General features: G+C 34.6%; 1 protein-coding gene across 5 annotated transcripts in view; it reads left to right on the top strand.

Annotated features, from left to right (window-relative positions):
- The window catches only part of ODF2L (outer dense fiber of sperm tails 2 like), a 40,231-nt gene that overhangs the window by 4,186 nt on the left and 12,015 nt on the right, over positions 1 to 24,030 (top strand). For 4 of the 5 annotated variants that reach the window (XM_043575485.1, XM_043575483.1, XM_043575480.1 and 1 more), the window contains exons 2-10: positions 4,288 to 4,420; positions 7,090 to 7,149; positions 7,274 to 7,345; positions 8,068 to 8,184; positions 12,006 to 12,191; positions 14,681 to 14,790; positions 16,207 to 16,342; positions 21,231 to 21,341; positions 23,350 to 23,454. In XM_043575485.1, the coding sequence (XP_043431420.1) occupies positions 4,288 to 4,420; positions 7,090 to 7,149; positions 7,274 to 7,345; positions 8,068 to 8,184; positions 12,006 to 12,191; positions 14,681 to 14,790; positions 16,207 to 16,342; positions 21,231 to 21,341; positions 23,350 to 23,454 (1,030 nt within the window). Of the gene's footprint in view, positions 1 to 1,832; positions 1,996 to 4,287; positions 4,421 to 7,089; positions 7,150 to 7,273; positions 7,346 to 8,067; positions 8,185 to 12,005; positions 12,192 to 14,680; positions 14,791 to 16,206; positions 16,343 to 21,230; positions 21,342 to 23,349; positions 23,455 to 24,030 lie in introns of all 5 variants that reach the window. The other variant, XM_043575481.1, reaches the window with a different exon arrangement.

Here is a 24,030-nt window from a genome sequence, read left to right as displayed (position 1 = left end):
AAAAAGATGGATCAGTGAGGTGAATAACTAAAAAGCAACTGTCTTGATTGATCACATTAACTGCTCTAAACCTTGAGTCTTCTCTCCTTCAATTATTGCTTTGCTGTTATAAGGCTTGTAGGTGCTGAGGATTCTAATATGAATAAAGTATTCTTTCTTGAGATGCCAATGTGCAGAGAGACAAATTCTAAACAAGCGAATGGCTGAAAGGTAAAGACCAGTTCCTCTGTGAGTGGGGTAGCTATTGGAACCAAACAACTCAGTACATGATAGTACTACTGATTGCAGTGCCTTATCCAGATCATAGTCTTCTTCACTGTTAGGTTTGGCTTTTCATTTGATTTTGTGTATCTTATATTTTTAAATTCTTCTAGACTTCAGATAGCTCACAATATCATTATGCCTACTAACAGATGTTTCATGTTCGCAGCATTTAAGTAGATCATCTGGGACTATCGGGAGGTTAGTTAGCAGTTCTACTCGTACATGAGTTGCTGGTATTTCAAAAATACGAGCATGCTTTTCATTGGCCTATATCCTAAATATTTGTCTCGGTGATAAATAGAAACTTCAGATAAAAGTAGATACATTTTTACAAACACTTTAGAAGTGTCTGTAATTTGGAAATATTATGAGTAATTTTCTTTTTTTTATTATGAGTAATTTTCAACCTATAATTTCTTCACATCTACCCAAAGTATTGAAATTTCTTGAACATATGTATTATATAATGCCGATTTATAAAAATAAATTACAAAGAGGTAACATATTTCTGAAAACATGCAGAAAATCTTAAATATAACATTTGATTTAAGTCAGGGAGTCACATGATCAGGGAGACAGATGAAGTCAGGGAGACACATGATCAGGGAGACAGATGAAGTCAGGGAGACACATGATCATATAATGGAGTTATGAAAACACAGCTTTAATGATTGCTAAAGCACTAACATTACTTAAAATGGAACAGTTCTGAAGATATTCATGAGTATTCATCTTTAAAAACATGACATCTGGGGTGCTTGGGTGGGTCAGTTGGTTAAGGGTCCAACTCTTGATTTTGGCTCAGGTTATGATCTGAGGGTTTATGAGATTGAGCCCCATATTGGGCTCTGCACTGACAGCACAGAGCCTACTTGGGATTGTGTCTCTCCCTCTCTTTCTCCCTGCCCCTCCTCCACTTGTTCTCTCTCTCTCTCAAAATAAATAAATAAACTTAAAAATTTTTAAAAAATGACATCTCTAAGTTTGAGTTGAAAACAGTTGTTTAGTAAAACTTAGAAGTATTGTCATCTATTATCACTAAAGAATATCCTAGATTGAGCTGGGAGATAGGAATAAATTTAATTTTGAAAGATCTACTTTCAAAAGAATAACTTAATCTTCCTTGTGGCTATTGTTGCCAAATACTTTAAAAGTATATTAAATTTCTGCTATTCTAGGCATAAATGACCTACATTTCCTATTGGGTAGATACAATGAAACTGAGGACCAGAGTTAACCATAGTTTTTATATTTGTTTTCTAGTTTGACTGAATTAAAATATTATAATACTCAAGAAATAGATTAATAAAAATTTCTACATTCTTGTTATGTAGAAAATAACAGGCCTTTTGGAAAATGTGTGGGGACTGGCAATTGTTGAATGGTTGTGCAATGGAATTTTGATACTTTTTGAATTAGTATCACAATGAGTAGCAGTTATAATTTCTATTTTGTCTGTGAAATATTACTCTTTATACTTGTTTAGGATTTTTATTTTACAGGGTAATGACAGAAAAAAGAGTCTACTGAAATGATGTTTAATGACCAAAATATTTCATAACTTTCAGCTTATGAGAAGTTGTTGTGGACGCCACTTATAAATCCATTTACCAAATTTATGGAGAAATCTGCAATTGATGGAAGTCATTCAGAAAAACTATGTCCTCATTTTAAAAGTACCCCAGAGAATGAACGTTTTTTGCAGCCTGCCAGTGAAAGTCATCTCAGCTGGTATTCTTTTTTTTTTCTTTTTAATTTTTTTAAGGTTTGTTTATTTTTGAGAGAGACAGAGCGCAAGCAGGGGAGGGGCAGAGAGAGAGAGGGAGACACAGAATTGGAAGCAGGCTCCAGGCCCTGAGCTGTCAGCACAGAGCCCAACGTGGGGCGTGAACTCACGGACCGCCAGATAATGACCTGAGCCAAAGTCGGACGCTTAACTGACTGAGCCACCCAGGTGCCCCTCAGCTGGTATTCTCCATGCTAGCAGGGGATATCTAATTTTCTGATTTCAGGGTTTCATGTTTTGTCTGTAGGGTAAATTATTTGAATCAAATACAGCGTTCTTCCAAGAGTATCTTCTTCAAATCTAGCAATTCATGTATTTATTTAACCTCGTCACAAATGTACTCATTTGGCAGAATTTGGCTGGTTTTTTGGAATCTTAATGAAAGCAAATGAAAATGAAAACCTTACCTATTGAGAATTATTATAGCTAAGGTAAATGAAAGTATAAATACTGTGGAACATTGGAAATGTAGTTGATGAGTATCAATTCACTGTCATTTGGAACATTGCCATATAACAAATACCTGTCATATTTTGCTATCTTCTTTAGAGCAGGGAATATACTTGTTATTTGTATGATTCATTGCTCACCAAAATGACAGTCTTAAAACACCATTATTGTGACTATTGCTAATATAATCCAGCCTCTAGTTTAGCTTGTTTTAAATGACGATGATATTTGGTCATATATAACCATTCTTGACTTTCTTCTGCCCATGGGTTTTAATAATGGACAATTGTCATTTATAACTAACCTCTTAGGCCCAGTGCTTAAGAACGCAATCTGCTTTCTGATGTAGCCTCTAAGATGCCTCAGTTGTTGATGAGCCATTGTGTTATGTTTTGTAAAGAAAGAAAAAAGCTGCATATTAAAGAAAGACACAATGTTTTCTTATCACATGGAATTTTATTTATAGATCTTGAAAAAACTCCTTCAAACTTAGATTTTTTTTTTACTTCAAGTAACTCTGTGCTTATATAAAAATGAAATGTATGGTATTCTTTTTTTTTTTTTAATTTTTTTTTTCAACGTTTATTTATTTTTGGGACAGAGAGAGACAGAGCATGAACGGGGGAGGGGCAGAGAGAGAGGGAGACACAGAATCGGAAACAGGCTCCAGGCTCTGAGCCATCAGCCCAGAGCCTGACGCGGGGCTCGAACTCACGGACCGCGAGATCGTGACCTGGCTGAAGTCGGACGCTTAACTGACTGCGCCACCCAGGCGCCCCGAAATGTATGGTATTCTTAAAATTTTTTTTTTATACTCAAAATCCAACTCTTCTGAGTCACTTTTTGACTCAGAGTTTTCCTTGCTATTGAGAGTATTGGTCATATGGCATTTCTTAGGAGCATCTTTAACTGAAATAAAATTTATTGGTGTTGGGCTCTTAATTATGCTGTCTAGCAAGCCTGTATTGGAGTCTTGCTTCTGGAATGTTGCTAAGCATTCTTGCTTCACCAGCTCCTTCAATCTCTCTATGACCCTGCATTCTTAGGGGTTAAAAAGTATGCATCCCATCTCTGGCATGTGTTCTTGAAAGCACTGGCCATCTATTCTGTAAGTTCTGGGCATGTGCAGGAAAGACTGCTCAGGACTGCCTCTCGACTAACAAAGATTATAAGAAGCATCCTGATTTCAGGGTGTAAAATGTGACCAAAGAAACGTTTCTTACAGTGATGCACAGTAATACCTACGCAATCAAGAAGGCAAATGTTAACAGTTTTGTTTTGAATGGTGATCATTATAAAGTCAAGTGTGAAGGAGTTTTTGAGATCTGGAGAGCTCAGTTTTTTTGTGTTTCATTTGGTTACCATATTTATTCTTTGGAGTTTTTTTTTTTTTTTTTTTTTTTGAACAGTAAATTAAAAGAAACAGTTTGGGAGTAAAGCACATCTTTTGGGTTTAGAGTAGGGAGAAGGAAGGGAAGTAAAAAAGACATACACATTCTCGCAAGTCATTTTACAAACTAGAAAAGAGATGTTCAATAATTATCAGGTAGCACAGTGAAACATTGCTGTTGGTGGTTTTGTGTTTCACATATCTCAGTGTTTTAAAAACTGTGTATATTAGGTATAGAAAAATAGGGGAGTATAGGAAAAATTCCTTACATTTTGAGTGACAATTTACTGTTACATTTTGGAGAGCGGTTTTTAGAACTGTAATATTTAGTCAAGCTGTGCTATATTTGCATAAATATGTGACAGATTTAACTTAAATTTTATTTGTACACATCTAGTGGAAAGCAGGACATCCTAAATGAAAAGACTGAACTGGAAGCAACATTTAAGGAAGCTGAATTGGCAACCTGTTCTGTAGAATTATTTTTGCCATTATTTAAGGATACCGATGAAGAGATTAGTTTTGAGAATGTGAGTACTTGACTTGTGAACATCTTATAAAATGGAAAGCTAGCATAATACTCAGAATGCATTACCTGTGGTCCCTTATTAACGTAGTTATGCTCATATGCTGGTATTTGATATAAAAAATTGCAGGTTTATCATTCTTCTTTATTCCTATGTCATTAACTGCAATTCTTTCCTTCAAAGATAATTCAGGCACGCCTTTGATAAGAAGCTAAGCTAGAAAATGTATACCTTGGTGCTTGACTTACCTGAATTTGAACTAGAGAGTCAACTTTTCCAAGAGTGAATGTAAACTAAAATATTCTGAGAGATGAACAGATCTGTTTTCTATAGTGTTATAGGGAATAGAAACCTGTATTCTCTAATTTCAGTGTACTAAATTGTGAATTAGAGACAAAAAATAGACTGTATTCTATTAGTTTTATTAAAATAAATGCCTGAAATACTTTAGGGCTTAAGCCCTATTTTGATTTCATTACCTAATGTATGATATACAATCCTATTTACTATTAATAAACTTGGCAAAATTTACTATGTGCAAAAATGATTTTGTTACTAGAAAAAACTATTATTTGATAATAGCAACATTGTATTTTAGAGTGTCTTAATACTGTATCTTAAAATGTGTATGCGGTTCTTATATTTTGTCAGGCTAATCTTTTTGCATTCAATTTGAAGATTGCTAAACAGAAGGAAAAATTAACAAAAGAATTAGACACTTTTAAACATGTAAAACAAGCTTTAGAACATCTTCTTAGAAAGACAGAATACCAACAAGTAAGGACCCTAAGCACTAATTTAATAGATTTGTTTCTCACTTGATGGGTTTACTATTTCTGAAACTGTAGAAATTAAATTATGAGCATACTTTTCATTGGCCTATATCCTAAATACTTGTTTTAGGATTTGAAACTTCAAATTTGGTATATTTGAAATGGAAAGAATTCCTGCATTTATGTTTGAAATGGCAATCATTAAACTAACCCTGACTCGTAGTATTTCACAAATTGTTCTACATGAAAGCAGCATGTTTTTATAGAAAATATCTTGTATCTTCTATCTCAAAATTTTTCACTTGTTATATTTCATTTCAGCTGATTACAGTAAAATTTTCTTAGAATTTAAGCTACTTTGTACCACTGTGTTTATATATTCTTTTATTTTTTGAGGGTAACAGTTTGCTGAGAGATAATTCACATACCATACAGTTCACCCTTTTAAAGTGTACAATTCAGTGATTTGTAGTGTATTCACAGAATTGTGTAGCAGTCACCACACTGTGAGAGCGTTTTCATCACCACGTCTATCTCCCACCCCCACCAGCCCCTCCTTACCCTAATAGCTACTTTCTGTTTTTATGAATTTACTGATTCTGGACATTTCACATAAATAGAAGCCTATAATATGTGGTTGTTCATAACTGCCTTTCATTTAATACAGTCTTCAAGGTTCACCCATGTTGTAGCACATGTCAGCGCTTCCTTTTTATTGCTGAATAATATTTCATTGTATGGCTATACCATTTTTATTTGTCTGTTTCTCGATTAATGGACGTTTGGGTTGCTTCTGCTTTTTGGCTGTAATGCATAAAACTGCTGTGAACATTCACTTACAAGTGGTATATACCCAACAGAAATGAAAATATTTGTATGCCAGGCAATCCACTGTGTACCTTTACAGAGTCCAAGAGTGGGCTCTATGCAGTCCATGAGCCCTCTGAAAGTATGTGTACAATTTTGCATTATTTGTACATGGTATAAGTGTCTTTGGGTGAAAGAAATTCATAGCTTTTTTACCTTCTCAAGCAGGAATATGACCCTTAAAATAAATAAACATTTTCCTATGTTCTCATTTAAAATGTCTACTTAGAATTCTTTTACTGATGTGCTGTAATTCTTTAAAAAAAAATTCTTGATAGAATTAAGTTTGCTGATATTTTTTAACCTATTTGTAAACAGCACCATGAGTGTCTTTGTGTATAAGATTTTTAAAAATGTTTATTTCTTTGAGAGAGAGAGACAGAGTGTGAGCAGGGGAGGGGCAGAGAGAGAGAGGGAGACACAGAATCCGAAGCAGGCTCCAGGCTCTGAGCTGTCAGCACAGAGCCTGACACGGGGCTTGAACCCACAGTGAGATCATAACCTGAGCTGAAGTTGGAGACTTAACTGACTGAACCACCCAGGCACCCCAGATTTTTGTGGTTTTTATGTCATTGGCTTCTACTGTCTGAGGTGTTATTTAGAAATTAGGTATATAATTAATTTCATAAATTGTGGACACAAAATGATTTGGAACACTCAGGCAAAAATCCATCTGATGACCTTTTAAAAAATCTAAACTGGGGGCGCCTGGGTGGCGCAGTCGGTTAAGCGTCCGACTTCAGCCAGGTCACGATCTCGCGGTCCGTGAGTTTGAGCCCCGCGTCGGGCTCTGGGCTGATGGCTCAGAGCCTGGAGCCTGCTTCCGATTCTGTGTCTCCCTCTCTCTCTGCCCCTCCCCTATTCATGCTCTGGCTCTCTCTGTCCCAAAAATAAATAAACTTTAAAAAATCTAAACTGTGCATAAAAGTTGCCCATATTAATTTCTTTAGTGATGCTTATTCTTCTTTGTACTTTTATATGTAGAGAAATATGTTTGTGAGCACTGATTTATAATATATATTTTTTTTATAGGTAGAGGACAGTGTATCCAGCATGTTAGAGAAGCTAACTGATAATGAAAATGAAAATACTGTAAGTCTTTTTACACTTTGTGTCTACTCTGGCATTTTTTATGTATGTGCTGCTTGTTTTTATAAAATTAGTCAACATTGTCCAAATTGTGATATTTCTAACTCTTACATTATATTTGCTGAAGAATCTTAAGAAGAAGCTACTTGAGAAGGAGACCTATATTCAAGAACTTTCTTGTTTGTTTCAGAATGAAAAGGTAAGCAGATTCTGAGCTTAATTTATCATTTTTCTCAGTATTGACTCCCTCTTTTCCCTCTTTCCATTCTGGCGACCATATCCTCAAAAATAGACCCAGAAATGTTTTTAGATTATTTGGATATTTTACCAGTTTTTTTCAGTTTCTTTTTTAAAGATTTTTATGATACTTAGGTCAGATTAATTGGCATAAATCACTATATATTAGGAACTATGCATACATTTGTATTGTATTTCAATTTTAGTATAAACTGAGGAATTTTGGTGTTTGTAGGAGCATTTTATTTATTTAGTTTTAAATGTTTGTTTATTTTGAGAGAGAGAGAATCTGAAGGAAGCTCCACTCTCAACTCTCAATGTGAAGCTTGATCTCAATATGGGGCTTGATCTCACAACTATAAGGTCATGACCTGAGCCGAAATCAAGAGTCGGACGCTTAACCAACTGAGCCACCCAGGTGCCCCTGTAGAAGCATTTTAGATATAATTTACGTAGGATAGATAGGACTTTTCAAAAGGAGATTATCAGGAACCATTAAATAAAAGGGGGGAGGATTAAATAGCCCCATAGTTTATATAAAATATATTTATAATGGGGGAGATCAGGGTTAATTTACAGTGGTACTTTGCTTTTTATTAACTTTTTAGATCATGTCTAAGCATGGATAAAGTTAAAGATTTTTGAGAAGTAACACATTTTTTTTGTTTGTTTTCTCTGTTATAGGCAAATGCTTTGAAAGCAAACCGTTTTTCACAATCAGTAAAAGTAGTACATGAACGACTACAGCTCCAAATTCGTAAAAAGGAAGCAGAGAATGATAAATTAAAAGAATATATAAAGGTTATAAATATTCATTCACTTTTATAGTTTAAGTGATAAAATTAATGAACAACTATAAAGCCTTTCCTTAGTTCTGGAATTTGGTGGTTTGGGAAAAATTCAATCTAAGTGTTGCCATGGGAAATACATATTTGAGGCAAATCTTAAGATTTATGGCTCATCCAAAGATGTGATTCCAAATCCCAATACAAAAATGCTCTCTCTCTTTAGTACCAGTCTAGGAAGGATTTCTAGAGCTTGAATATCTTTAAAAATCTTTCCCATTATATAGTTAATTTATGTTTATTGTGGAAAATTTGTAACATACAAAGGAGAAAATTAAAATAACTTAAAAATACCCAAACCATTGTTAATGTTTTGGTATATAGAATTCTATCTATTTTCTACATCCACACATAAATATATACTCTCACATTAGTAGGCAGTCAGTAAACGTTTATTATTTTTGTTTTTGTCATTAATGGCAACAACTTTAAAATCAGTTGACCCAGCTTTGGTATTTAGAAAACTGAGTAGCATTCTCGTTACGCAGTTTTTTAGCAGTGTAATCAAGGGGAACTTTTTGGTTTAAACTCAGTTTCTGGTTTAAATATTCTTTTGGAAACCTCACAGGCATTTTGAAAGAAGAATTTGAGGTTCTGTGATATGACACAAGCTAACTGGATCTATTGTCATTATTTTTTGCTGAAGGAAAAGACACAGTGTTCTCATTTTCAGGAAAGTGTGCAAAGATAGCCCGTATTGAATGTGAGCGCATCTGTGTTAAATTTGTTTGCTTTTGCAGGTGTTTGCAACTTGTGGCATGTTTCAAGACTTCACTTGGGATGTTTTGGGGTTTTTTTCTTCAAGGAGGAAAAGCTTTTGCCCAGTAAAGGGACATTAAGCAGGCTTATGCGGAATGCGAATTTTGTCCTTTGTCCTCCTACATGTTCTTTTGAGCACTTTCCCACATGGATCCCCTTTGTCCTTTGCGTGGTGTTCTAGGGCATCCCAGATGAGCGGCAGTTGATATTGCCTTCCTCTGTTATGGTACTTACAATAGCATGCATGTGGTCTGACACCTCAGATAAGCATCTATCACACTTTATCTCACAAGTTTTAATTCGGTCCTCAAAGAGCAGTTGGGGAAGTTTTTGAAAATATGTTTCTTCAATTTAAAAATGGAATATTAAATGATTTTTTATTTATTTATTTTTTTAATTTTTTTTTTTCAACGTTTATTTATTTTTTGGGGGACAGAGAGAGACAGAGCATGAACAGGGGAGGGGCAGAGAGAGAGGGAGACACAGAATCGGAAACAGGCTCCAGGCTCTGAGCCATCAGCCCAGAGCCCGACGCGGGGCTCGAACTCACGGACCGCGAGATCGTGACCTGGCTGAAGTCGGACTCTTAACCGACTGCGCCACCCAGGCGCCCCTTAAATGATTTTTTAAAGTTAATGTTAGCAATTTTTATATGATAATTTAGAGAGCGAATATAAGACTAAAATCTTAAGATTTTGCTGTGACATTCTCTCAATACTCTGAGTTTAAATTCCTTTACAAAAATACCGCTGTTTAGAAATAATTAAAAGAGGTTGCATTAGGTTACTGATTTTTCTACATTTCCTCTAACACAGTTTTGGAATTTAAGGCATTAATTGGGGGATCAGAGTTGAATTCTTCCATTAGGTTTCACAAGGTTCTTTTTCGAATTCAAAGATAATGAGCTCACTTTGGTAACATAAATTTCAGTTATTTTGTATTTTAGTTTTGACTCAGTTGAGTCAGTTTGTTATGTAGGTCTTTAAAAATTTTTTAATTGTATTTTAGTTCTGTGAGAACTATCCCAAAGATACTTTGAACCCAGTTCTTTCTGGATCTTTATATAACAATTAGATATAGAATATTTTCACAATTTATAAGACACAGAATAATTATCTTTATAATGTGCAGCATGTATACTACTTTGGAAATAGGGAAAGACAAGTAGTTGACTTTATGTTTCTGTTCATTTGTCAAAAGACTGTGAGGAGTTATTTATTTTGAAACTATAAAAATAATTTGGTAGTTTGGTATACTCCCTAATAGTGATCAAATGTGAGATAGGATAAGTCTAGTGAGAATGTCCTGGCTAGAACCTTATTCCAAAAAAAAAAAAAAAAAAATTCACCTTTGGTGTTGAAAATGGTTTACTGCTGAAAGTGTAGCAATTATTTGTGGTGTGATGGTGACACCCTGTGGTTTCTTAGAGGAAGACAGCTGTATTTCCTGTGGAGTCTTCAGTAGACTTGGACTGCTTTTATTCTTGTTTTCCTCCAACTACTTATGAAAACATTTCATGGGATTTTTTTGTTTTTAGTTTACATACATTTCTAAAGACTGTTTAAGAGTGTTTTGCTACTTTTCATAATCTACCTAGTTCACTTTTCAAACAAAACAAGTCTTTAAATCTTATTTAAGATGTATTTATTTATTTATTATTATTTTGTTTTAATTTTTAATTTATTTTTGAGAAAGAGAGACAGACCGTGAGCCGGGGGAGAGGGGCAGAGAGAGAGACACACACACACAGAATCTGAAGCAGGCTCCAGGCTCCGAGCTGGTAGCACAGAGCCCGACATGAGGCTCAAACCCATGAACCGTGAGATCATGACCTGAGCCGAAGTCAGATGCTTAACTGACTGAGCCACACAGGCACCCCAAGTTGTACTTCTTAATCTCAATTTTAGTGGAAGTTAAGAAGCATAGTTTTTATTGATCATGGAGTTGAATAGAAAACCCAGTCTTTTACTGTGACTCCTTTGATTTTTTTTTATTAAAATGATTGTCCAAAACATGTTACACTGAAACCTAAATTCTGTAATAATTTAACTATTTTTTCAGTATTATGCAACTTTGAAAAAATGTCAAAGTATTAAAATCTTAAGTCTCTAAATTCTTAGATATTTAGTATTCAAATACTTTAAATACAAAGTCTTAAAATAATTTGAAATAAAAGCATGAGAGTTATACTAAATCGTATCCATCATCCATCCATCCTAATATTCTGTCTCTAGTTATGCCACCAAGAGATATGTAAGGAAACTGTGATGCCAATTAACACCATTAAAGTCAATGGACAGAAACACATCCCTCAGCCCCTCAGATGTCTTTTTACTCTTACTAATTCTTATGGATCTGATAGTTATTTACCTTTCTAAGCCTCTTTAGTCTTGGATTAATAACTCCCACAAAGTTACTAGATAAAGGAACGCTTTTATTGCCCTTGATGTAATTCTTTGAAGTGTCAAGGCATTCCCCCTAATTCTAGTAAATTAAAATTTGCTAAGTAAGCCTGTGTTTATCTCATCTGTATCTTTTGTGGTCTGTGGATTTTGATCATATGTCCTTTAAGCCTTTATCATTGCAACTAAAGAGTCCTAATGTGTGTAGGGAGCTACTGATTCCTTTAAGCTTTGTGTATCTTGTTTGAATTGTCTCCAGCTCAATTATGTTTTTTTGATTTTCATAATTAGTACTATGTATAATATTCTAGATGTGAAATTTTTGAAAGTTCTAGTTACGAAAGTTTTAAGAAAATGCTTGTGCCATAATCACCAATATTAGTACCTTTAATAAGAATAGGATTAGTTTTCTGTAGGCTTATATATTTTAAATTATCATTCTACAACTGGTTACAAATAAACAATGGTAAAACTACCTTTCTTTACTGTTATGCTTGTTATTAATCCTATGATTAATCCTTTTGATAAAATCCATGGAAGATTATATATGTTTATAATGTTACATAAAGATCGAGTTCCAAAATAATTTAAATATTACTAATATATATTTTTTTAGAGCTTAGAAACCAATATAACTGAATGGAACTTAGAACTGAGAAAGAATAAGCATGAAGCTGTAGCAATGAAAGAATCAAGTAGGCAAAAAACTATAGCTCTAAAAAAGGCATCTAAAATTTACAAACAAAGGCTTAAACACTTTACTGGAGACATGGAAAACCTTACTTCCCAAATTAGAGATCGGGTAAGTATATATACATTCTTTGTTTACTGTCCTATGTACTTAGTTTATGTAGTTAATGTCATAATGCTTAATCTAAATCTTATTCTTCTCTTAATGCTACTGACACTAGAAAAACTTTACTCTGTTGCTTTAGTCTTTATTTTGAAAGATTATATAAAATGTCACATTTGCATATTGAAATTTATCAGTCTTTCCTTGGGAACTTTATTAAAGGATATATTAAATGTGTCCCAAAGCATCTAATGCAAACTAAGGGTAATGCTTCATACATATTCCCCCTTAGAAGCGGACAGTATACATTAGCATATTAAAGGCCCTGAGTAGGCCTTCAGTAAAGTAAAACAATAACGAGGAGTATTGAACTCATAGTTTCTCACCACTTATTAACCACAGAACTTTTGTTTTACCCACAAAACAACTCTTGGAATGGGTTCTAAGGAACACCAGTTTGGGAAATGCTGATTTATGTTACTAAACCATATGACTGTATTCAGCAATTCACTTCATTTGAACTCTGTAATGCACTTAAAACCATTTGTTGACGTAAACACACCATGTGAAAGTTATCTTTGGGTGTAGTACAAAGTTGAAAATTGGACTTAGTACTTTGTTGTTTTTGATGAATTATTATATTTCTTCAATTAGCAGTTAGTAAAATATTTACTCTTTTTAAAGTCTCACTGGTATTGGACCTCGTAAGAACTTATGTTAAGGCTTATAGCATTAGGATCTTTTAGAATTGAAAGCAGACTTGTATAAACTCTGTGTAAACAAAGCAGCTTAATATTTTATAAGCTCAGGTGTTAACATTTAAAGATGATCTACATTCAGAAGAATTTATCTAGACAAAAAGAATTGAGGAATAAGTTCAAAATCCAGAAGGTTATAAGACTTAGTTGAATACCTGAAGTGTTATTGAGTGGTGAAAGCCAATCAAGCCCTTCACATCCTCGGGGTTTTCCTATTTAAATAGCATCATGTCGCTCCTGCTCCAGATCACAGTATAGGAGGGCTCTTCCACTTGTGAACCTTGTGACTTTGGGTAAGGCACCCAACCTCTCTAACCTTCCGTTTCCTTAACTATAAAATAGGAGATGGGCAATATTATTATCTCATATCACCGTAGGGAGGAATAAGTGAGAAAATACATGTCAAAGCACACTGCCTGGTGGTCCTACATTTTTTGCCATATTGGCCTACTTTCTATTCCTCTAATGCATAGAGATTTGTTGTTTGCTGTTATCTCTGGCTGTAATGTTCTTCTCGGGTTCACAATAGCTGGTTATTTTTTTAATCATTCAGTTATCTTTGTAATTGACATCTCTTCAGAGGGGCCTTCCTTGACCACTCTGTTTAAAGTAGTCCCCCAACTATCGTATCATGTCTTAAATTTTCTTCATAGCATTTATTTTACGGATACAATTTCTAAGAATCTTTATGTTGTAGTATATTATCCAACTTACACTTCACACACACACACACACACACACACACACACACACACAGTCCAACTTAAACTTCATAGTGCAACCTAAAATTCTTTTTACATAAAATATGAAAGCAGAATACTAGGCTTTATTCAGTGTATCAACAATATTACTATAAAAAAAGCATAAGCCAAAAAAGTAGTTGAATGATGGAAGTAAGGAAAAAAGCCCCCAATAAATATCAGTGGCTATCATTGCTTCTTCTGGATCTTCTGATTAATAATTATTGGCGCTGTTGTCTTCCTAGTGAGTTTGTTGTTCTATAGAATGTGGGCAGGGGGCACAAAGACTGTAGCTCACTAGGTGGGTTTGTAAAGGGTAGATTCATTTGACAGCTATTTATTGAGAGTCTTCTTTATGGCAGGCACTATTCAAGGCCCTAGCAATGAATGAAACAGACAAAAATCTACGTCTGGGAGCTCACATTCAAAATGGATAAAGCCATCACTATAATTTTCATCTCTTTGCTAACAGTAACAGTATCTGAAGGCCAATGGGAGTGACCTCTACAAAACAGCTTGACATCATCATAGCAATGAGAAATAAGGCATTTATTTATCCATAATAAGCATTACTAAATGCTGTGGAATTGTGAAATTGCAGAGAGTTTCTGTATTTACCATTGAGGACTTCTTTCTCCTCTGATGCTTATGTGGTTGTCAACATCTTCTATACATAGAATGCAAAATGAAAGTTCAGGAAATAGGAAGGAAATTATCCTCATTAATTATGAAACATTGTTTGAAAATAGTTATATTAACATCCTTAAAATGTGTTAGAACTACCACTGTGCGCATATAAAGCAATACTAATTAAAGATACTATCAACGTTTACTTTAAAAGCTTCCTATGTTCGGAGTTGTACTCTAAAATTTTCTATATCAAGAGTTCCATCCTTTATAAGATGAGCATTTCCTTGTTTATGTTGTATTTGTGTTTAGGGCTCTGCACAAAACCAAAGTGTTATTTAATTACAAGATGAGTACTTGATGTATTTTTTAGGAAGCCAAGCTGTCCGAAACAATTTCAGCTTCCAATGCCTGGAAGAGTCATTATGAGAAAATTGTAATAGAAAAAACTGAATTGGAAGTTCAGATTGAAACAATGAAAAAGTAAGAAAAAAATTTAGAAACTCTTTAGTATTTAATAAGTGTTTTTAGTTCTTTCCTCTTTTTTTTTTTTAATTTTTTTTCAATGTTTTTAATTTATTTTTGGGACAGAGAGAGACAGAGCATGAACGGGGGAGGGGCAGAGAGAGAAGGAGACACAGATTCGGAAGCAGGCTCCAGGCTCTGAGCCATCAGCCCAGAGCCCGACGCGGGGCTCGAACTCACGGACCGCGAGATCGTGACCTGGCTGAAGTCGGACGCTTAACCGACTGCGCCACCCAGGCGCCCCTAGTTCTTTCCTCTTTTAAGTGGTTTGCATTTTGGTTCTTCTGGGTTACATGTGGTAAAGGTTGTCCGTATGATTTGATATTCTTGCTATTTATAATTCTGTAAACTTTTCTTATTCTATTACAAAAATGCAATAAAATGATTACCCATTAAAAAGTGCATTGGCTAGGGGGCCTGGGTGGCTCAGTCGGTTAAGCGTCTGACACTTGATTTTGGCTCAGGTCATGATCTCATGGTTTGGGAGTTTGAGCTCCACATCTGGCTCTGTACTGATAGTGCAGTGCCTGCTTAGGATTCTCTGTCTCCTTCTCTTTCTGCCCCTTTTCTGCTTGTGCACGCTCTCTCTCTGTCTCTCAAAAATAAATAAAATAAACATTAAAAAAAAGTGCATTGGTGTTCACATTTTGAACTTTGTAGGTTAACATTTAGTATTGGAGTATGTGTCATCTATTATTTGCAGTAAATGTTAACACTGCTTTGTCTTAAAATGGAAGTAATATTTCTCTACTGAGCAAGAATGTATAAAAATACATAACGGAGTTTACAATAAAAACATAAATGGTTTCAAAGTCCTAAAAGTTGTTGTTCCTTTAAGTGCCTGAATTATGTAACAAAGAAAAATCAGTGATTCAAAATGCATATCTTTTATTCAAATTTATTACTGATTAACAATAATGAACCCTGATTATCTGTTTTTAAATGTTTTATCTTCTGTATGTTCTCTTCAGTTTTATCATTGTAAACTAGCATGTATCATTTGCATCTAAAGGTGAAGTATTGCCTCACTTGAGCCTTTTATTTAACTTTGTCCCTGAGATTGTGTATATGTATGTGCATGTGTGTGAATGAGAGACAGACTACCTTTGGATGACAGTTTAGACATTTTATTGAATAGTGAAGAGCACGTTGTGTAATTTCTCATTGGCTTCATCAATGGGTAATAATTGCTAATCAGTGTTACTCAGGTAGTAACCTGATAGATAACTGCTTCCTGTTTACCTTGGTCCATGGCTTGTATTAACTTTTGAAACAGTGCACCCTACCAAAATAATTTCATAAGCACACTTAAAAAGCATTATTTAAATGAAAGTTTCTGTGACTTTTATGAAATATATCATTTATCTCACAAAGGCAAATTACTAATCTCTTGGAAGACCTGAAGAAAGTAGAAGACGTTGGTAAAAATTCATGTGAAGAAATTCTTAGAAAACTTCACTCAGTTGAGTATGAAAATGAAACTCTGAATCTTGAGAATACAAAATTAAAGGTAATATGTGTTCCTGTGTGTATGTGTATATATTGTCTAATGACAACATAGTAGAAGTAGCTGGAAATAACAGCATGCTTAGGATAGTGCTGTTATGTCATTTTGTCTTTTATGTTTGTCAGGGTATTAGAGTATCATTATAATATGCAACTTATAAAACTATATATTCATATCATAGATATATATCATAGATATATATATATTCTATATATATCATAGATATATTCTATATATATATCATAGATATATATATATTCTATATATCTGTACATACACATGTAGACACATACTTGTGTATAGATTTGTGTTTATAGTTGTATACACAGATAATGTGTTAAAGTTGTTTTCAGCAATATTAAATAAGACTTGTGAGGTTGAACAACTGTTTCAACTTTTTAAAAAACTATTTGTTCTCCAATTTTATCTGTTGAATCATCCAAAATTACATTAACTTTAATGTGTAAGATTTTTTTCTAGGTGTCATGGTTACGATAGGATGTAACCTCAGGCCTGGTTTGTTTGAAACCAGAAAGTATGTTCTTGGCTGCTTCATAACCAGAAAGAATTTTCCAACTTAATCAAATCCAAGGGGTGATTGGTTTGTATGTGTACCAGAGAAAAATGGAGAAGTTTTTTTTATACTGAGAAAAAAACGTTTGAGTTCTTAATTAGAGATACATGTAACCAGATGAGACTTGATTAAAGATGACGGCATCCTTTTCAGTTTTTTTATACAATTTTTGGAGGATAGTAAATAGAACACAGAAAAGAATCTCTTTATGTAACAGAAGGCCAGAGTTGGCAGCTCAAAGCTGATATGGCATCAGAGAACCTAGCCTCTTTTTAGCTCTCCCCCATTGCCATTCCTAGGTTATGACCCTCATGATCCAAAATGACTGCTGAAGCGCCAGTCATTATAGCCAAGTTTTGAGCAGAAGGATGCAAGGGGAAAAAGATGAATTATTTCCCCCCCTTTTTTTCATCTCCTGTTTCACTTCTTCTCAGGGAGAATTCCTGTAAGTTCCGTACCACTCTACCTTCTACTTATTCAGGTACATGGCCCCAACTAGGTGCAGGGGAGACTGGGGAATATAGTCTTCTGGTTACCCTGGGCTCTAGCCAAATATGAATACTCATTATTTTCTGCATTTCATTCATGTTTTCCTCTATCTATTCCTATAGTTTTACTGTATTTCCAGTTTGCAATTATTTTTCCTGGTGATATCTCAGAACTGCCTCAGAACTCAGCTCAAATGCTACTTCCCCCACAGTCTTTTCAGTTAGGATGAATCTCTCTTTATCAACTCCCATCTTTGTGTGCCCAGAATGCCCAGGGAAGGTGTGACATACACTGAGGTCTCAATATTTATTGAATGAATGTTTAAAATGTTTTCTCTTGGAAGAGGAAACAATTTTATTTATTATGTTTATTTCCTTAATTTCCTTGATAGCCTTCGGAGAGAAAGGATTAGCATAATCAATATTTCATCCATTATGAATCTAATTTTTAATCACGTGGTAAATGGAATTAATTTTAAATTTCCTGGTATAAAAATCATTGGGTTAAAATTTACATCTTACATCCTATGAATAATTTGCAAACATGTATGTTTAATTGATTATTCTCTGGGTTTTGTTTAAGGAAAGAAGTTTAGGTGTGTTTGGCATATGTTATTTGCAATGCAAAATTGCCTAGATGTTGTATTTTGTTACTTTTAGTGACCAGAATAATTTTAGATTTAATGTTTCAAATGAAAAAAAAAATTGAGCTGATATTGCTTTCAAGACCCAGTGACCTCTTCCCTTGAAATTGCAAGAGTTTATTTGGATGGTTATAAGTTCTATTTGTTCATTATAAAGAGTTGGAAAAACAGAAACGCATAAAGGGAAACATTTAAAAATCTCTTGTGATCTCATAACTGAAACTAAAGTTACTATTTTAGCATATAGTTTTGGGGATTTTGGACCACTTCCAGTGTTTTGCTGCTATAAATAAAAATGTGGACAGTTTCCTGGAGTCTTTTTGCATATCTGTTTTCTTAGGATACATTTAGGATAGAATTGTAATTATATGGTCAAAAGGAAGGCTCATTTTTAGTGTTGGTGTTATATATTTCCAAATTACCCATCATAATTCGGTCCCTATATTTTTTCCAGTACTAGACAATTTTAAAAGAGATCTCTCCAAATTTGATAGATGATCTCATCTAGTGCTGGGGCTTTAAGTACCAGGTATATCCTGGGGGCTCTCAAATTTATATCTCTAGCCTAGACCTTGCCCCCGAATTCCAGACAAGTATTCTACTGCCTACTTGAAATTTCCACTTGGGTATTTAATAGGTGTCTCAAAGTTAGCATGTTTAAAATAGAATTCCTGTAGGGGCACCTGGGTGGCTCAGCCCTTACGTGTCAGACTTCCACTCAGGTCATGATGTCACAGTTCGTGAGTTTGAGCCCTGCATCGGGCTGTCTGCTTTCAGTGCAGGACCTGCTTCAGATCCTCTGTTTCCCTCTCTCTCTGCCCATCCCCCCCACCCCTCTGGAAAATCAACAACAACAACAACAAAAATAGAGCTTCTGTATTCCCCCAAATAGCTCATCCTACAGTTGTCCTCATCTCAGGTAACAGCAATCACCCTTCTTTTACCTGGTGTCATCCTTGACTCCTTTCTCTCCCATCTGCTTCCGGTCTGTCAGCAGATCTACTACAGCTAGATCTAGGATTTGACCATCTCTCCCCAGCACCACTGCTACTGTCCTGGTTTAAGCCACCAGCATGTCTCACAGTTACAGTGACTTCCCAACGCCTCTTTATTTCCACCCTTGCACCTGCACTCAGATTACAGTGCAGCAGTAGAGTCGTTCCCATAAAAATGTAAGTCGTACCATGCCACTGCTCCACCCAAACCCTCCAGTGATACCTGGTTAATAAATACCTACAAAGCATTATTCCACCTGGCTATCCATTACTTCTCGGGCCTCATCTTTCCACTATCCCCTTTGGTTTCTCCCTTCCTGCCACATTGACCTTCTTACAGTTTTTCCCTGACTGGCCAGGGCTTCTCCCACCGTTGCCTTGCTGTATGGGAATTCCCTCCCCTCAAAGACCCACACTTTCAGTGTTTGCACAAAAGTCCCTCCTGGAGACCTCCCTGGCCCATCCACAGTTCATGTAGGGTGTGTTTTACTTCATGTTCTTGTTTTCCGTTCATCTATCCCTTGTTTTTGTCTTTCTATACATGGGGTATGTGAGCCCCATGAAGGAAGGGATTTTTTGTTTCTTTTCTTCATTAATAGAAGAATATCCACTGCCCAGAGTATGTTTTAATGACCAGTAAATATGTTTTTCATGTATTTATTGGTCATTTACATTTCTGCCTTTATGAATTACCTACTCATTATCCTTTAGGTCTTTTTTCTAATTAACATGTAAGAACTCAGGTATTAATCTTTTGTCATAATTTGTTATTCTCTTTTACATTTTCTTTGCCTCTTAAATTTTTTGAGGGGGCAATGAGGTTCGGGGAGATGCATTTACACATATGTATGTATACATATTTTTTTTCTTTTATGGATTCTGTTGAGTCTATCACATTTCTGCATATCTTACAAGTAGAAAGGACTGACTGCTTGAGATCCAGACTATCTTTTCAAGGATGTTTGTATAATGGACATCCTTGGAGATAGCAATGTTTTCCTTACCAAAGGGCAGACATGCTTACTGCCTGTTATGAGAGATCTGGGTTCCCTAAACTCAGGGCTGCGCCTCTGTAGTGCCTCCCCTGAAAGGTGTGAGTGTCATCTGGCCCTCACAGTGTTGCCCCGTGGGAGCTGGGGCTTAGGAAGCTACCGCAAATCTGGCATCTGGCTACTGCTATTGCTGCAATGAAGTTTTGTGTCTCTGACCCAGGAGTCTCACATCCTTTGCTAGCATCCATGAAACTGTTCCAGGCTAACTTGTAAACTTGGAAGGTAAAATCCCAAACCCTTAGAATGCTTGATATCTTTTTTTGATTCTATGCTTAGTAGGGGTTTTGGTATCCTAAAATCAAAATTTTAGCTGTATCTTCTGTGAAAAATTTTAAAGCTTTATTTTAAGTAAGTATATAAATATATTTTGTAAAAATAAATACAAAAAATAATATTGGGTGGAGTTAAATAGTTAATCTATTTTCTTTCTAATAATTAAACAGTTGTCTTATTACCATAATTTAGTGATCCACATTTTTCTCATTGACTTAAAAATTCAACCTTTATCATATACTAAATATAATTTTGGTGTATTTTTCTTTGTCTTTTCCATTGACTTTTAAATTCTAAAATTAAATATATATATATTATATATATGTATATGTATATTTACATACACATACACACACAGTAAACTTAAAAATTTTAGTTCTTTATACATCCTAATATCTAGTAAGTACTGAGATTCTCTACCTTAGTATTTCTTTCAGAATTGTATTAGTCTTTCCCATTTATTTTTCCATATGAATTTTAAAATTAATTTTGTTATATTCCCCCTCCTCCCAACTGTTGTATTTTTGGTTGAAATTACACTTAAAGTGTTATTGTTTTGAAAAAACTGATATGTCACTAGTATTGAGTCTTCCCATCAAAGAACATGGTCTTCCTATTTTCCAAGTCTTTCTTTGTCAGGAAATTTTAAAAGTTTTAAAAATATATGTCTAACGTAAGTCTTATTATAGTTATTCATTATTACTAACTTTTTAAACTTCTTAAATTTAAATGGTAATTTTATGCAATAAAGATAATTATGTTATTAACTTTGTTGATAAATGAGTTATGTTTTTATAACCCTGTAGCACCAGAGTATAAGTGAATTCTAATGATTTATAAAATCTATTTATATATTCTTTGCTAGACTACTCTTGCTGCTTTGAAGGATGAGGTTGTTTCTGTTGAAAATGAACTCTTAGAATTGCAAGAAGTAGAAAAACAACAGAAAGCCCTTATTGAAGTATATAAAACTCAGGTGACTATTGCATTCATTTTAATGTTAAATTTTGTAGACAGTTTAAATCACTGCATTTTTAATGATCTAAATTAAGGTGGAGCTATTATTTTGTGATAGAATATATGTCCCATCTATTTCTTAACGCCTCGTATATTTTTATAAGTAGATGATTCTGCTGATTCCTGATTCATACATTGACTGTGTATATACTGGGTATTCCTAAAAGTAGATCTAGGGGCACCTGGGTTGCTCAGTCGGTTAAGTACCCGGCTTTGGCTCAGGTCATATTCTCATAGTTTGTGAGTTCGAGCCCTGTGTCGGGCTCTGTGCTGACAGCTCAAAGCCTGGAGCCTGCTTTGGATTCTGTGTCTCCCTCTCTCTCTCTGCCCCTCCCATGCTCGTGCTCTGTCTCTCTCAAAAATAAATAAACATTAAAAAAAATTAAAAATCAATCTAAAATTAATTACATAGGTGTAATGTAAACCTTAGGTACAATCTTGTTAAACTTAGTTATATTTATTTGTCATCTTATATATGTCATGGTATTGATGTAGAATAATGACTCCCTTCTAGGGTCATTAAAGCTCAACACTCCCTCTTTCCCAATAAAAAAAGTAAAATTCTGATTTAGTCACATGAAAGACCTGGAAAAGAACATATGAAAATATATATGGAATACAGCATGTGTTCAGTGGCAATTTATAGAAAACCTTATGTTTTGGAAATGTAGTATTCAAGAAAATATGTATGAGAAGATGGGACTTATGCAGGTCCTTGAACAATGGTAACAGACTAGTCAATAAAGAGCTTGATTTTACTGGATGAGAGAGCATTTTAATTAAAGAATAATGAACTAAAGGTAAAAGCTTAAGCAGGGCATTGTGTAGATAGGTAGGAAGGAAGTACATCTGGATGGTTTAGATGGGAAAATAAAGTTGAGACATCCAGTTAGAATATTGTAGTCATGGGGCTCCTGGGTGATTCAGTTGGTTGAGTTTCTGACTCTTGGTTTCAGCTCAAATCATGATCTCAGAGTTCATGAGTTCAAGTCCTGTGTTGAGCTGCACGGTGATAGCATGGAGCCTCCTTAGGATTCTCTCCCTCTCCCTCTCTGTCTACCCCTCCCCTGCACTCTCTCTCTCTCAAAATAAATAAAAATAAACTTAAAGAATATATATTGCAGTCATGTGGAGCTTACCAGACCAGAGGTAAGATGGAGGCCATAGTGGACTGCGGGACACATTATGGAGAATGACATCTGTATCCTCCAGCTGTGTGTTTGGCTTAATCGCTCAGCAAGAATACTGTGCATGTTCTAGGCTCTGGGCTTTGTATGAAGTGCTTAGATTTTCTTTTTTTTTTGAGCATTTTTAAATTTTGGAGTGTAAAATAATTGGTATAGTTTGGATCAAATGTTCTTTTTTTAAAAAAAAAAGAAAAACGCATTTTATTTTGTTGTAATAAATCTGACTCTTCCCAAATAAATATGCATGTGGACATACATGTCAGCATATTTCAATTACTCCTTAGTCTTCAGATTTTTTTTTATTATTTTTTTTAGTTCTCCTTAAAGTTCACTGACCTGCAAGTATAGATCTCTCTAATATTCAGTCTTAAGGGGAGAGACTAGAAGTATTGATGGGAAAAGACAGATAAGTCATAAAAGGATTGTAGTTTGGAATAGAGCACTGATCTATTCTTATATTAAAGCAGGAATAACATTAGATAAAGATACTGAGGGTATTGATAGGGAAATAATGATTTGCTTTTTATTTTACATTATAGTCTTTTTTTTTTTTTAACATTTATTTATTTTTGAGAGACAGATCATGATCAGGGGAGGGCCAGAAAGAGGGAGACAGAAGATCCAAAGTAGGCTCCATGCAATGAACATAAAGCCTGATGCAGGGCTCAAACTCACGAACCTTGAGATCATGACCTGATCCGAAAACAAAGAGTCAGACTGAGCCACCCAGGTGCCCTTACATTGTGGTCTTAATAATAAAATATGTTACTCTATTTTCAGATACAAAAGTTGCAAGAAGCAGCTGAAATGGTGAAAAGCAGATGTGAAAATTTGCTCCATGAAAATAACCTAATAACAAAAAACAAAAATAAAAAGTTAGAGAAGGTGAGTTTGATGTTTTAAGCAATAAAATAATATTTTATTCATATGTTTTGTACTTTATGAGTACTATACCTATTCTTTCATTGTGGTTGTTTTCTCTAGTTTAGACCTAGGAATTATCTGTCTTAAATCTCTGTAGGAGTTTGTTTTCTAAAGAGATAATGTTTCTTCCAGGCTTGAAATGTTTGTATGAGTTTTTTTTTTTTATCTTTTTACTTTTTCCTTAATATTTTGAAAACAGCATAAATGTTTAATTTTTCTGATACAAGAGCAGACTTAACATAGCTCAAAAAAAAATGGTTATCACTTAATCCCTCAGTTTCCTCAACCGTAAATATGCAAACTTGAATATCTCTCGTTTTTAATCCCACCTTTTTGTTTCTGGTACTAAATCTTTTGTGTCTAAAAAGCAAAGTAAATATTCTCTGGTAAATGCAGAGAATATTTGGAGGAAAAATAATATTAAAAAAACAGCATCATTTCCCGTTGTCACCCCATTGCAACAGAATGAGGGGAAGGCCAGTGTTGGCAAGTTAGGATGTTTTTGCGAATATTTTTAACTTTTTAAATGAAACCTCA

The sequence above is a fragment of the Prionailurus bengalensis genome, chromosome C1, assembly GCF_016509475.1.
Source record: "Prionailurus bengalensis isolate Pbe53 chromosome C1, Fcat_Pben_1.1_paternal_pri, whole genome shotgun sequence".
Lineage (NCBI taxonomy): Eukaryota > Metazoa > Chordata > Mammalia > Carnivora > Felidae > Prionailurus > Prionailurus bengalensis.
Note: the sequence above shows the minus strand (reverse complement) of the source record. Positions and strands in the feature narration are given on the sequence as shown.